We start from the raw sequence: 16,054 nt of genomic DNA, 5'->3' as shown, positions 1-16,054 counted from the left end.
TATTGACATAGTGCCAAGTGCCAGTTGTTGTTTTTCCATGTTTTTTACATCGCAGGAAATCAAACGGAGTCCAAATGCCACGAAACTCCACGATGTTTTTTTATGGGCCAGAAGGAAGGCAACGGGCCATGGTTGCACCAGGGGGGTGCCCCGAGGGGGGCACAACCCACCAGGGTGCGCCAGCGCGCCCTGGTGGGTTGTGCCCACGTCGGGTGCCCCCCGGACCGCCTCTTTGCTCTATAAATACCCCAAAAATCCCAGAACCCTAGAAGCGTCAACGAAATATTCATCCAGCCGCCGCAGAGTCCAGAACCACCAGATCCAATCTAGACACCATCACGGAGGGGTTCACCACTTCCATTGGTGCCTCTCCGATGATGCGTGAGTAGTTCTTTGTAGACCTTCGGGTCTGTAGTTAGTAGCTAGATGACTTTCTCTTTCTTGCTGAATTCTCAATACAATGGTCTCTTGGAGATCCATATGATGTAACTCTTTTTGCGGTGTGTTTGTTGGGATCTGATGAACTTCGAGTTTATGATCAGTTATATCTTTTTTATATCCATTAAAGTTATTTGAGTTTCTTTGATCTCTTATAGCCTCGTATTTCTTCTCCGATATTTGGTTTTGTTTGGCCAACTTGATCTATTTATCTTGCAATGGGAAGAGGTGCCCTGTAGTGGGTTCGATCTTACGGTGCTTGATCCCAGTGACAGAAGGGGAACCGACACGTATGTATCGTTGCTACTAAGGATAAAAAGACGAGATCTAATATCTGCCGCAATAGATAGATGGATCTTGTCTACATCATGTCATCGTTCTTATTGCATTACTCCATTTTTCCATGAACTTAATACACTAGATGCATGCTGGATAGCGGTCGATGTGTGGAGTAATACTAGTAGATGCAGGCAGGAGTCGGTTTACTAATCTTGGACGTGATGCATATGTAATGATCATTGCCTGGATATCGTCATGATTATTTGAAGTTCTATCAATTGCCCAACAGTAATTTGTTTACCCATCGTTTGCTATTTTCTCGAGAGAAGCCACTAGTGAAACCTACAGCCCCGGGTCTTCTTCCTCATATATTTGCCTTGCGATCTACTTTTCCTTTGCGTTTTTGTTCAGATCTATTAAACCAAAAATATAAAAATACCTTGCTGCACTTTATTTTATTTGCGATCTATTATTTAAATCTATTACAATTTCCTCCCATCTCCTAGCCATTTCTGGCGCCGTTACCTGAAAGGGATTGACAACCCCTTTAACACGTCGGGTTGCGAGTGGCTGTTATTTGTGTGCAGGGGCTGTTTACGTTTTGTTGCTTGGTTCTCCTACTGGTTCGATACCTTGGTTTCATCACCGAGGGAAATACCTACCATTGATGTGCTACATCATCCTCTCCTCTTGGGGGGAAATACCGACGTAGTCCTAGCAAACATCATCAGCCACGTCGGAGGAGTCGGAGGGGCCAACAGAGGAGGACTCGACGACGGTTGCGGCGCCAATCGGCATGGGGCCTATGTCACCAACGGTGGTCGAAGTAGACAAAGTGGTCGGGGAAGATGACGGCGATGCTAGCAATGAACTGGTGTTGGACAAAGATGAAGGCCGGGGGTGGACGACAGTGCAACACGTGTGAGCGAGCGGCAGCGGCGCCGGCGCGGCGGCGATGCTCGAAGTAGGTGGGGAACAAAGCGTGACGAAGACCGGTGCGGACGATGGCGTTCCTGCGCCAAGGGAGTCGATGGGTCATGCGGGGACGGCAGAGTGGACCACATGCCATGGCGCTACGGCCCGAAGGGGCGACGCAGCGGCAGCGTGCAGGTCGCGGCGACAATGGGAAGACCTTAGGGCGGCGGTGTGGACCGCATGCCGCGGTGCTAAGTGGTGTGCGGGTCGTTGCAGCCACGGGGACGGCCTCGGGCGGCGGCGGGGACCACTCTAGCTGCCCTGCACTGCAGCGTTTGATGCTTGTTTTTGGAATAGGAATCCATATCCCTTGTCTCAAAATAAAGTCGTCTCACCTTGTAAGCATTGGAATTCATTTTGAAGGACAGGAGCTCATCATCGAAGACGCCCCTTCACTTCAAAGGTTGCTCCTTAATTGTTGTTATAAACCTTCACAATTAACTGTGGTCTCTACGCCTAAACTGGAGACCTTGGGTGCAATTAGTGATCCATTTGAATGGTCCGAGATGGTGTTTGCCTCCACACCTATTGAGGTATTGTATATTATTCACGTACACTTTTGTAATTTGCATTTTTCATTTGTGCGCATAAGTTAAGTATCATCTTGGGGTACACTTTCAATGCTAATATTATGTTCTATGCTCAATGAAGCGCTTGTCCATCCTATCAGTGGTGGTGGATTCTGTCAAGACCTTATATATCACTATGTGGTGTTTTGATCTCAACATCATTATTGCCTTGCCGCAATGCTTTTTATGTCTGGAGAATTTGTATATGAAGGTGATGATTTCACGCACATTGAAAGCCCATATATAATGTACTATAATTAATCATTCAACTATCACTCTTTCAACATAATCTTTTTTAGACATTAACTGTTTTCAATCTTCATCTCTATTTAGGCACTAACACATGGGAAAAAGGTATAACCAATTGATGGTTCAAGAAGCACCGGGATTTTCTCAGATCTCATGACATTCGTTTGAAGACGGTAACACTGGAAGGATATGCATCCAACAATGCAAACACTAGCTTTGTCACATTCTTCATGTCGAATGTGAGGGCACTATTGTCCGTGAGGATTAAGTTTTTCAACAAGAAATTTCTTACGGCTGCAGGTGTTGAACAACATAAAAAGAAGTTTCATGTGGACCTAAGGGCTTCTGATCGTGCTCGGCTTCTATTTACAACAACTTGTCATCATGGACCAGTAGAATTTCTGGCCGTTGATCTTGATTTTATGGATCAGACCGATCCATTTGATTGTGACTGCCGAAAACTTTGGTTGAGTTAGATGTCATTGTCCTGTTCAATCTGGATTTTGTCTAAACCTAATGAGCAATTAATCCTCGTGCTTTTGTATTGTTTGTTCGCTGGAGTTAGATATTGTTGCCCTTTTCAACTCGGCTTTGACCCATATTTTCTTTCATATTGGGCCAATGGCTTGCCATTTCTTTAATTAATACATAAATATTATAAGCATTCACAACATAGGCAAAGAACATCACTCTCGCGGGATCCTTGAGATCTTTGTTCATTACAGAACCACAAGTTTTTAGTGCCCACCAACACCCACAAACTTATTTTCAGCTTGCACACCAAGGGCTACAATTCTTAATAAGAAAAGCTGCATGGTAGCCACATATTTGGATTTATCATTTGGGACCCACGAGGAAAAAGCCTATCCAGGGCAGTGCCGACTCGACAGTAAACATTGAGAAACCTGGTTTTAAAATTACTATAAATCCAAAACTCGCCTTAAAATCATGAAACTTGGCATGGTGTTATGTTATAGCACCAACATGTTGTGGTAAAAAACTAGTCCAATTTGGGTCAAGTTTTGGTACAATCTTCTTACAAACCGGAGCCATTCTAATTATTGTGGTAATTTCTAGCTTATTTCTCTTTTTATTGGTTAACCCGTCAAATACTTTTTATATATAATAGATGTGTGTGCCCGTCTAGCGCACACACGTTAATTTATCTAACTGTTTCAGTTACTGTGGCTAATCGCAAACAGTTCATCCATGTAAAGTGTATGCCATCAATCGCAGACACTTTGATCTGGCTGACCGGTTTCTATTCTGTTGCCTAATCGCAAAAAGTTAATCCTTCTGAAGCGTATGCCCTCAATCACACACACCTTGATCTGGCTGACCGTTTCTTTTGTGTTGCCTAATCACAAACGGTTCATTCGAGTGAACCGTATGCTCTATATCGCACACGCCTTCATCAGGCTGCCCATTTCTTTTGTTCCGCCTCATCGCAAATAGTTCATTGGACTGAACTGTATGCCCTGGATCGCACACGCAACTAAAATCTGAACCGTGTTTGATGGCTCCGCCATCGAAAACGTTTTGCACCTTTTTTGACGGTTCTTTTACACCACCGTTTGTGATTATTGCACCGCACACAGTTTCGTCGAAGGGTCTCTGATCGTAGTGTCGTGTTAGCAGCATCCTGCGGTAGTGGGTACTAACCTAGTCGACCGATAGTCCTCGGGTTGGGCCAGTGGGCCCACACTCTCACTAAGGAGGACTCCGGAAGCTACACGCCTGGAGGTGATCAAGACTGTGCCTGTCGAAAACTTGACATATACTCCAAGACATCTCCTACCGCCTCCATGCGATCCCCTGGATACCGACCATGTAACCCTAGATGCCCTACCTTGTGTGTATATAAGCCAAGGGGTTTAGCCCGTAGAGGGGACTTCAACACAATTGCATTCACCTAGCCCTAGAGTTAGAATTTAGAACACAACTTACGATCTCGAGGTAGATCAGCTATGTACTTGATACATCTCCATCAATATAAACAAGAGCAGGACGTAGGGTTGTACCTCCACCAAGAGGGCCCGAACCTGGGTAAACATCGCCTTCCTTGTTCCTGTTACCACCGATCCAAGATCCACAGCTCGGGACCCCCTACCACGAGGTCTGCCGGTTTTGACAACGACACTCGGTATTTCGCAGGAGAGGCGCGGGCGAAGAGGGGGATGATTTTTGTGCGACCAGATCTTTGGCTTGGAAGCAACATTCAATGGGCCTTTCTATTAAGTTTGGGGTAATTTGTACTTCTGGTGAACCTTTCGAACGGCTGGTGGCGCACGGGTATGCCCGATCTCTCGCGGGAGAGACGCGGGCTAAGAGGACAAAGTTTTCTGTGCGACCAGATCTTCGGCGTACCGGCAACATTCGGTAGGCCTTTCTACTAAGTTGTACTTCCGGTGAACTTTCAAACATATTAGTCTTTTCACCCAAAAAAATTCCAGTTCTCTTCTAGGGTATTTCTAACTTTGTTACATGCTAGAACCAAGAAGGTATCAATTAGAATCAGAGGTCATGAGTTATCTTTTCTTTTTCTTGAAAAGGAGGCTCACCCTCGGCCTCCGACTCCGAGAGGTCTCGAGCTGGAGACCTTCTGTCGACAATCATCGTCTTAGCCATCAGAGAACCCCACTTACAATCGACTTCCTAGACATGATTGGGAACTTCACTTCTTACAATCCACGTCTTGGACACGAGAGAACAAGACGTGAGTGGAAGTGTCGAAATGCGAGCATATCGCCAACATTCGCCATCGCCTCGAGCTTCTGGGTGCATATATGCAATCGACACCGGCCACTCGATCCAAGAGTGATTCTCAAGAGATTATACATCACTACTGTGGACCAAGTCTTTTTTGCGAGGGATCAGTGTGTGTGGACCAAGCGTAACAGGTGGTCTTAGTACATATCGCTGGTTCCCATCCAGATACAAGAAAAAAGGCCGTGACTCTTGTTCATTGAGATTGGAGGTCCCCCTTGTTCTGCACAGTGCGCCGCTGCTGCAGCTGCAATCACTGGAGTTGAGTGCCCCATTGCAACATGAGAAAAAGTGCATCCTGCTCCTGTGCTGTGCAGAATATTTCAGGGTAGGGCCGTTTTTCATCGTTGACAAGTCCCTTTCCGGTGGATCTCCTGCTTCCCATCTTCTTCACTTTTACTATTATTAACAATCAAGCTAGGGATCAGGGATGAAAAGGAGAACAAAATGAACAAAGATTGAAGTTATGAAGTCCATTTTTGTAGAAAAAACAGAGCAAGGTCCTGTAATAATAATATGAATCAAACCGGTTTTCCAAATAATTGAAAATATTATGTGCGGCTGTCCCATCGACAAAGCCTACGGTCGGACCAGCGAAAGTGTGGAACCAGCTACTCGACCGGTTCGCTCATCGGTCCGGTTTCGAAAACTATCGGGCCCGACATCACCAGCTAGCATGAAAAAAGGGGGGGAAATGTGAACTTCCCAGCACCACCCAAGGAATTCGGACAAGTTGATGGGAAACAAAGGGGTTGAACTTTTTCTGCCATGCGGCAACCAAATCTGTCGATGCAGTGAGTGATGGATAGCTAGCTGGTGATGGAGAGATCTGAAATGGCCTGTGATTCACTGGGGTCTCCTCTTGTTGCTGCTGGGCCTGGGATGGGATCTTCCTCCTAGTTTTCCCTGGGATCTTCTCAGTGCTCAGTGGGGGCTTCACGCCCATCTACCTGGGATACAACCCACACCCAGCTCACGCATAATTATGCTCTAGTTAATTATGCCCAGATCGCCATCACATTTCTCTTTTTGTTGTTGTTGCTGTTGAGAGATTATTCATTCATCACATAAACTCAGCTCATCTCTAATGATTTTCTTCTTCTTCTTCTTTCTGTATTTTGTTGATTTGTTCATGGGTTTGATTGGAGAAATTAACTAGGACTTTTGATTCTGGGATGATTATTGTTGGCTATTAATAGGGACAGATCAGAGCAAACGGGGATCGGGTTGTACCAAGTATCATTCTATAAAAGAAACTGTGGAGTGGTTTCAACTGAAACTTTTGCATCATCCCTTTTGTGTATACAAACAGCAGCAGCTAGCCCAAAGAGATCACCACAATATCGATCAGCCGGTAGTATATATGCACCTAATTAGCAACTATGGCATAATAATTGGGGTGCATGCCTAACCCCCATGATTAAGTCCACCTTTCTTTTTGAGAAAAGAAGGAAGATATTGAGCTTGCAGGTAACTAACTGTACTAACTGTGCATGTGAAACTTGAGAGTTTTGACTTTCAGAGCTAGGTGTGCATGCATGCATGCATGCAGATGCAGAGCTGTGAGAACTAAGTAACCAACTGTGGCTTAGCTAGCTGATCAAGCGATTTGTTTAGTGATTGACTTTGGGGTTAATGACTGGTGGAATCTTGGCAGAGGGCCACCAGGCAGCAGGTGGTGGCAGCAGCTGGTGGAGCATGAAGCAGAGGCAGGGTGAGAGTGAGTGAGATCTGGTTGATTCTGATTTAACTTCCCAGAGCACCAGGAGCCAGCCAGGGCAACTGGGATGGCCATGGCCAGATCCAGTCAGACAGCCAAAGGACAAGAGCCAGGGGATTCCACATCCCACACCACCACCCTGCTCTGCTTCCTCTTCCCCCAATGAATTCCTTGGCTCCCTCAAAGGGACACCACTACTGCTTCCTCAGTAAGTGGTTTATCAGATGCTGATGCTGATGCTAATGCTACTAGTAACCCTAGAGAGAGAGAGAGAGAGAGAGAGACTGAGATCTAGAGAGAGAATGAGAAGGAGCTGTAAAAATGGTGTCGACAGAAAATTATTGGCGAAAAGGAACTGTAAATTTTTGTTTTCAAGGAACTGTGAATTGTTTTCAAGGAAAATAATCGGTGAAAAAGAAAGGCTGTAAAAATTATGAGACAAGAAGAACATGTTACTAACAACATTGGTCATGTATATTCACTGAGGGAGGGTTACACAAAGACAGTAAAATAAAAATTGGAAAAAAAAAGGTATTTTTACAACATGGTCAAATGAGCCTCATCTTTCATCACTGGGTAAAGCTAAGTGTCTGATGACTGTCGCGCTGTACAGCAGTGACCATGGCGCCCCTTAGCTACAGTAATAAAAATCCCGGCCCTAGGGGCTCACTCCGCTTCCCCACTGACAAGAGGGCTCCGCTTGTAGTATATCCTCCTACCCTTACATAGTGTATAACCTAGGTAATTAACATCTTTTTTTTTCACATCACACTCACTCACTCACTCTCTCTCTCACTCTTACTCTTACAATGAACGAAATCAACATCTTCATCATCAACAAAGTAATCAAGGGGATTTGGTTAGTAGTCGCCGTCGATGGATCGTCGCCGGAGGGAGCCGGCGTTGTGGTTGTTTAGAAGATGACGGAGATACAGCGCCTGTGGCAGGCGCCGGCGGCCCGCTTGGTGGTGGGCTTGGTCTCCTCGCGCCACACCTGCCCGAGGTCCTTGGCGATGCGGACGGCGTCGGCGGACGCGCCGGAGAGGCCGCGCCGGGTGAAGCCGACGGAGTAGAGCCCGGACTGGCCCTTCCACCCGTTGGGGAAGGCGGTGGTGGGGTACCCGTCCTTGCCGAAGAAGTCGGTGCCCTGGAGCCACTGGGGAACGTTGCTGCGGTACCCGGTGGCCATCACCACGGCGTCGAGGTCGAGGGCAGTGCCGTCGGTGAGCTCGGCCCTGCTCTTGGTGAAACGGGACACCCCGGGCACGACGGTGATGTCGCCGGACCTGATCTTGGCGAGCGCACCGGTGTCGAGCACGGGTGTCTTGCCGTACTTGTTTTTCAGCGTGAGCGGGCCGATGGCCGGGCGGCGGATGCCGAATCCGGCGAGGTTTCCGAGGATGAGCCAGGAGAGGAAGACCATGACCTTGTCGACGAACCAGAGCGGGAGCCACGCCATGAGCAGCGTGGCGAGCTCGAAGGTGGACTTCCCCATGACCTCGCGGGGCAGCACGTGCACGGCGTCGCGCACCACCATGGACGGGAGCGCGCCGTGGTCGCAGAGGTCGAGGGAGACCTCCATGCCGGAGTTGCCGCAGCCGACGACGAGCACGCGCTTGCCCTTGTACTTCTCGCCTGACTTGTACTCGCTGACGTGGGCCACCTCGCCGGCGAAGCCGTCGAGGCCGGGGATGTCGGGCACGACGTTCTCGGCGTTCTCGCCGGTGGCGACCACGAGCCAGCGGCCGATGTACTCCATCTCGCCGGAGGCGGCGGAGGAGGAGTGCACGCGCCAGAGGCCGGAGGTCTCGTCGTAGCGGGCGGACTGCACGGTGCTGCCGAACTCGGGCTTGACGTCGAAGGTGGCGGCGTAGTTCTCGAGGTAGTCGATGAACTGGCGGCGGGTGGGGTACTCGGGGTAGTCGGCGGGGAAGGGCATGCGGGGCAGCTGGCAGAACTGCTTGGGGAGGTGGAGCTTGAGGCGGTCGTAGGTGCGCTTCTGCCAGAGCGAGGCGATGCAGTCCTCGCGCTCCAGGATGATGTACGGCACGCCCTGCTCCCGCAGGCTGGCGCCCACGGCGAGCCCCGAGGGCCCGGCGCCGATGATGATGGGCCCGTTCACCCACACGCACCGCGGGGAGAAGAGGCTGTCCAGGCGATCGCTGGGGAGGAGCACCATGGCTAGCTGCTTGATGGGTTGCTTTGGTGCTGCTGGTTGAGAGAAGGTGGTGAGGATGCTGAGAGGTTGAAGAAGGTGTTTGCTGCTGCTGTTGTTGTTGCTGCTGATGTGTTGTGTGTTGGTGGTTTGGGAGGAGGGGCTGATGGTGCTTAAATAGGGGAGGAGGGGAGGAGAAAGAGAGGTTAGAGAGAGGAGGTGTGAGGAGAGAGAAAGCAGGTTGGGTGTGTGCTGATAGGTAGAAGAATCATGGAGGGAGCAAATGATATTGGGGGATTGATAGGATCTAAGTGCCATTTTTCAAAAACCCCAACTTCTTCTTAGTTTACTAATATGAACTTCTCTCTAGGGATAGATACACTTATGAGAGAGAAATTCGATTTTGGTTTTTGAATTTATTTTTTCTAGAGATCAGAGGGGACTGCATGGTGCAGCATGCAAGATTCTGGCGGGTGAGGACACATGCAGGGATACCATTACCCGTGGAGAACATGCAGGAGGCCACACCACCACCACCCGCCCGCCCGGCGGGGACGGCCCCTTGTTTCCAGCTCGGGGAGGTCGAAGAAGCACGCCGGCCGCCGCGCGCTTATCTGCTGCTGCGTGCACGCTGCCGCATCGAGATCTGTGCCCTTGCACGCCATGAGACTGGCATTACGGACTAATCTGGTCAATTAAGGGAAAAACCATGCACGACGTCAAGGGTTAAGTATACTAGTCTTGTGTCATTAATTACGACTGTCATCTTACATGTGGGGGCAGCAGAGGAGGATGACAAGTGGGACCTTGAGGAAAACTCTGGTGGACTCGTGATGCCACTGTCCTCCTAACCATCCAACCATAGGTTGGTTGGCATAACATATTTTTTTTAGAAGCTTTAAAAGTGAGAGAGTTGGCTACGTACATTGAGTAAAATAGAAGAAACTTCTACTAAATGGAGTAAAACTTGTCACAAAAAGCTTTAAGGGTAAAACTAGAATGAACTCTTTGAAAGGAAGCATGACCCCGCCATGGTGACTTGATTCCGATCAAGTTCAGAATAATTTAAACTGAATTCAAATTTACTAGATACCGAAAGAATTTTCAAATGTTACGAAATTTCAAACATAGGTCGTGTGGCATCTGAGAATGCAGAGGCCGGAAGGCTCACACTTCCTTTTGGAAAAAAGGTTACTGCTTGTTTTTATTCTCATTGGTCCATGTTATTCTTTTCTTTACGGAAAATCCAATGGCCATATATTAAGCAGAATAGACTCTTACAAACACGTCCCTATAAAAATGAAAAATACACACACAAAATCTTTGGAGGGGGGGGGGGGGATAACGAAGTTTTCTTCCTTCTACATCCATAGGTGGCGCACCATAAGCAAAGTACGTTGTCACCTCAAGGCCTCCGTCCCAGTAGAGCAAATTTGTTTAAATCCAGGAGCTTGTAGAAGCAGTGGCCGAAAACTCGTCGATGTAGACCATAAGATGCAATACAGTATGATTAACCCAAGGGATTAAGCGTGCCGTGCGCATCCAATGCAACATGTAAGAGAAACTACACATTCTTTAAAAAAAATTAAAATGCTCCTAAATATCAGTTGATAGGTTGAATCTAAGTAGTGTGTGAATTCATTGCCGGTTCAAGGGTTTGGATCCCCCATAAATATGGGAGGTCATGAAAAGAAATGAGCATTAGTGCGACGCTGAGTGAACCTCGGCCGTCGGATCATGGAGGAAGGAACGGCTAGCACGAATAGTGGTGCCAACTTGTCATGTTGACCAAATAGTCCACAAGAAACTAATTATTAGCAAATAAGTACACAAAACTAAACACTCGTTGCCATGTTGTTAAAGTGACCCAGCATCCAAATTAGCCAGTCACCAACTTCCAAGTGGGCAAATCACTTTACAGTGCAGCGCCAGCATACGTACACACACGCACGCCGGCTGCATGTGAGAGGCCCTATGCCTTTTGGCGCGCTACTCCCCACGGCTAGTTAATCAAGCTACGTGTAACCACTAATATCTTCACTCTCTGAGGATGAGCTCGCCACCTCACTCACTTCACTGACACACCAACTTTTTTGGCTTAGCTAAGCCATCACATTAGCTCATGTTAATTAATCACCCAAAAAAATTCCCTACGGCATAGCTAGCTCCAGCTCGTAACTTTTCCCCATCCTCCAATAAACTAGGAAAAGGCACAGCTCAAAAGCTCAATTTGGCGCACGGCCGGCCCTTGTGTTCGTCGTGGGCATCTGTTATTGCCAAGTGGTCTACACGGTTTACGATGCGCGTAGGCTTTTTTGGAGCTAAACATAGTTTTTTCTTTTGTTTGGTTTGGTTTAAAAGGTGGCATGGGCATATTTGGTTTACACGGTTTACGGCGCGCGTATGCTTTTGTTGAATGGACATAGTTTTTTAGTTTTGCTTGAAAAGATGTGTGAAATATCCGTGTTTTGTTCGGAATATGGACATTCTTCACGTGTGGAAGTGTATTGTTTAGTGTGTGTTTTTATGGTAAGATCTTGCTTTTAGCAGCAATTTGACTTCCGGGCTTCATAGAGCCTAATATTTTGGAAAATGTACTTAGAAATTGAAGTCCAAAAAAGTGATACATAAATGGATTTTCTGCATAGTTGTATTACTTCAAATATATTAATTTATAGGTTTAAAAGACAAATTTGCTGCTAAAAATAATAATAATAAAAAGTTCCTATATTTTGATCCACACATTTGCCTTTTTTGTGTGTGTACAATACGGACTAAAATGATACGGTGATGAAAGTTTCCAAATACATACTACACATGTATGTGCTATGCATATTTTTTTTATTTTAGGATTATATTTTTATTCTTTTACCTAAATAGAGGCCAGCGTAGCATTGACTCCATTTCCACTTTTCGCATGTTCGCACGTTACAATGAGATAAGCCGACATGTTAAACTTTAAGCCATGTTTTGACGATGTATGCCTATTCTAATCTATTGTTAGTGTCATGTTCCATATGGCAATTCTATTAAGGTGTTAACGAATTGCTAATACTTAGTTCACAAAGATATTCTTAGGCCTCAGTGAACCAAGCTTAGACACTATATTGCCTTGTAGATTTTGTTTATTTGGGTGTAAAATCCATTTCTATTGCTTAATTCTTGCAATACAATCCATCGGCTCACTCGATAAATCTTAGTCGACTCATGCTTATAGCTAGATACACTACTTTTGAACGGCCCACATATCGCTCTACAAGGGTGACAATGGCGATGAACCCCAGCCATCAGCGACCCAACTCCTCCTTTCTCATCTCTCCCTCACCGCCAGCCGGTGAGGCCCACATGACAACGACATTGGTGGCAGGGTCTTCCTCGCTAGTCATAGCGTGGGAATCGGTGTGTGGGCAGCCGTTCTTGTCCCTAGCCGCCGGCGGCGAGGGCCACACTGGCGTATTGGGTATCGGCACAACCGAATCTGGCATGGAGTGGTGGCAACGGATTGGTCATTTGTGGTGGTTCTCGTGCAACCATTTGAACACGTTACATCGTCGAGCATCATTCTTTGGGCGGTGTAAGGTGGTGTAGCATGCGGCGCCGTGGATCCCCCCCCCCTCCTCGCCGCCGCAAATCGACTTGGCGCATCTAGTGGCGGAGGTTGTTAGGTGCCATCGACGGAAAGGTGGTGTGGTAGTGGTTGGAAGCGACATTGTGTCATCTTCTCTCCCAGGGAATTTGCCTTTGACTAGCTCCCCCCCCCCCCCCCCCAGGCGGTTTAATAGACTTTTCATTACTTCCAAAATGGGAAATATGTTAATTGTAAGCGTATTATATTATTTGGATAAACATAAGTTCCAAATTCAAGTGGCACTTGCTGAGCAGCTTCACTGCACACTGTGTGCTCCCTTGGAAGCTGCAAAACTACGTCCTCTGCCGATCTTGCTAGCTAGCAATCAACCAAACCATTAGCCCTTTTGAACAAAAGGATGATCTTATATGATGTTGACTCCATATTTTCTTCCACAAAACTAATGAGAGCGTCCAAATTTTTGCAGCTCCAAGCAGCTTCCTCAGACTGGCCACATCGCACGATCACAAAAGAAGGCCCTGCCACTAAACAAAGCCGCTTACATCTCTCCCATACCATGCAACCACGGCTATGTCATCACCATTATCTACAATCACAAACTTTAGCTAATATAAATCATGGTCAATTGACTTTCCCTCAAGATATTGGTTAAGTACCAAAGTGTACATTTGTTTTATTGATGGCTTTATCTGGCGCGTTTAGAAGTACTACTGTGCCCATACCTAACCCTAGAATTTGTATGTTTTATATTTTGTTCTCATCCTTGAGGCCAAAAGCTGCAGTTCACATCACACACTACCCTTGATTTCTTTGCACCTAATATTCCCAGCCGTCCTAACTCTTTAGCTGGTTTCTACAGATTCTTGCGCGTCCCGGAAGAAACATTACACAACAAGAACGAACGCGTTCGAGAAGCTAGAGCACAAAGTTTTCATTTACAGATCACCTGCAAGGAGGCCGGTGCATGCATATGCATGTACACTTCCATTTGCAACATGGAGTATCTACATTTTTAATTCCTTTAGAACTTAGCAATATTTTTTTTCACAAGTCTATATGCATTCCATTGTCCCGCATTGAATCTTGCAGCCAAAAAAAAGTGCACCAAATGAACGCTTTGTATTTATATCAAGTAGATACATTACATTTTATTGGAAAAAAAAACTAGATACATTACGTGGAATGGATACAAGTCTTCCATTTCTCCAATAAAAAACACACAGTTGCTCGCATGATGTCAGGTTAATGAAGGGCTAATTTATGCATGCCAAAGCTTTATTGGCTTCCTTCATGGCATTAATATGGTATGTTGTGAAGACTCGAGGAGCAATTTTCTCAAATAAATACAACTAAAATCATAAGTGCAATCATAAGGTTGGTGTGCCAAAGATCTTCCAACAGGTGTCGATCGAGCTAGGTTACGGTTCATGAACTCGCATTGATCGCCATGCTTAATCTACATCAAGAGAGGTCCCCATGTAGTACCCACGATCTTATTAGAGAAAACTAAACATCATTAACCAAATGCAATGTAGGTACGCTTTCGGCCTCAATACACAGTTGCCAATCGACTCGATTGAGGTTAACACCTCCTAGACCCCATCTTTTTTCACCATGGTGTTTTTATGGTCGCGTCGAGTGAAAGGAGAAGGGTAGACAAACATATGAAACCCAGTGCACAGGTGTGCATGCATGAGCCATGCATGCATATGCATTTGCTTGGATACAACAAAATTAACCATGTACTTGTCATCGATCCAATGTATGTGCACCAGATGAACATATGCATCTCAGTGTGAGAGGGGAGCATGTGCAAGGGACCTTGTTTCTCTACACTCACACTCCTTTCCATGGCTCAAAAGGAGATAGCTAGCTAGCAGCATGCATGCACAGTTGTTTTAGCTAGCTAATCTCTTCGTTCTAGAAAGCCAGCCGCCCCTTTTGCAAACCCTAGAAGAAAACACGTAGAGCCTACCCTTGCCAATAGCATGGCCAATTTTATAACCTGATCTGACACCTCATCGATCCATGCATGATATCTGCAAATTGGCAAGTTGATGCAAGATTAACATTAACAATCGTTGGTTTCGATGCTTAATCATCCTACCCCCTCTATCTCCAGCCATGAAAAGTGAGCTCAAAGCCAATGGGTTTCAGCATGCCCTAGGTCACCACGTATGTACTTACACAGCTAGCTCGGCGTGGTCGGTAACTGCCTCGGAAACCGTGTTAAGCTGTTGATTGCGCTTAGCCTTTTGAGCTAGCCGTCCTTAAAGCTTGTGTAAGGGTATATAACTAAACCCTGGCCAGCTAGGGTTTTAGCGCCGTTCATGAGAGTTCCGACTATAGAGCACGCGTTAAAAGTCCTTTGGAATGATTGCCGAGAGTCGCCGACCTATACGGATAGAAGTATATGTTACTCGATCGATGAAGCTTTCTACTCTAGGGAACATCATTGCAAAAATTCATTTGGTGTTGGAACTTCGGAGTAGTACTTTGTATATTATTCCTAGGGAATGAGATCCTTTGTACCATCAGTGAAGAAGAACTAATGGTTCTTAGCACTGGATTCTTACTCTTTGTACATGTACAAGCTAGTATATATCCTAGCTTGCAATGAATGCAGAAAATTCTTACATAATTCAAGAATGCTGATACTAATTTGAATTCCCATCTTTTATTTTTTTCTTTGTTTTTAAATCATATGTTCTTCACATGTACAAGAAACACAAAATAACCATATATAAGTTTCACATATAGTTGAGTAATAAATGAAGTCGTCCGGATGTGGAATAAGCTTTTAACTCAAACAGGGAAATATTTTCTTCATTGTAGCGATACAATCCTTCTATAATGTATTGTAACATATCTTCCTGATGAATCAACCTCCGTCGCCCTAAACCAAAAAAAAAAAACCGTCGCCGTCCATGTAAGGCGAGATGAGCTTCTTTGAGCCTTCATAGCTCACATGGCAATTGCTACGTGCTTGCCCTGGTATGGGTATGAGATTAGCTCAAAAGTGCAAATCACCTATGAGAGAGTCTTTTTGATAAAATAAAACGCTTAATTGAATAGCCTTTTCAAAAGTGCAATCGCACCAATGTTTTTTAGGGACTTCGTGATGCGCGTTTGCTACTTGTTTTATGAGAAGCTTTGCATATAGACAATTTTTAATCCTTGTTCAATATTCTGTGGGGCATCAAGGCGAAAAAAGTAGAGGGAGACTGGCCCTTTTCATGGAGAGTAATGCTAACTACGTAGTACTATGCAAGAACGTCTCCATCAACACTTAATTAGGTTGTGCTTGAAATATT

At 46.0% G+C, this 16,054-nt stretch overlaps 1 protein-coding gene across 1 annotated transcript; it reads right to left on the bottom strand.

The window, feature by feature from the left end:
• Positions 1–7,448: 7,448 nt before the first annotated feature.
• On the bottom strand, positions 7,449–9,284 carry LOC123050980 (probable indole-3-pyruvate monooxygenase YUCCA9). Its single transcript, XM_044473704.1, has one exon. The coding sequence runs from the start codon at positions 9,173–9,175 to the stop codon at positions 7,910–7,912; it is 1,266 nt and encodes a 421-aa protein (XP_044329639.1). The 5' UTR covers positions 9,176–9,284; the 3' UTR covers positions 7,449–7,909.
• Positions 9,285–16,054: the final 6,770 nt, after the last annotated feature.

The sequence above is a fragment of the Triticum aestivum genome, chromosome 2D, assembly GCF_018294505.1.
Source record: "Triticum aestivum cultivar Chinese Spring chromosome 2D, IWGSC CS RefSeq v2.1, whole genome shotgun sequence".
In the NCBI taxonomy this organism is placed as follows: Eukaryota; Viridiplantae; Streptophyta; class Magnoliopsida; order Poales; family Poaceae; genus Triticum; species Triticum aestivum.
Note: the sequence above shows the minus strand (reverse complement) of the source record. Positions and strands in the feature narration are given on the sequence as shown.

Coding starts and splice junctions, on each gene's coding strand:
- LOC123050980 (XM_044473704.1), bottom strand. CDS start 9,175: ATGGTGCTCCTCCCCAGCGATCGCCTGGACAGCCTCTTCTCCCCGCGG.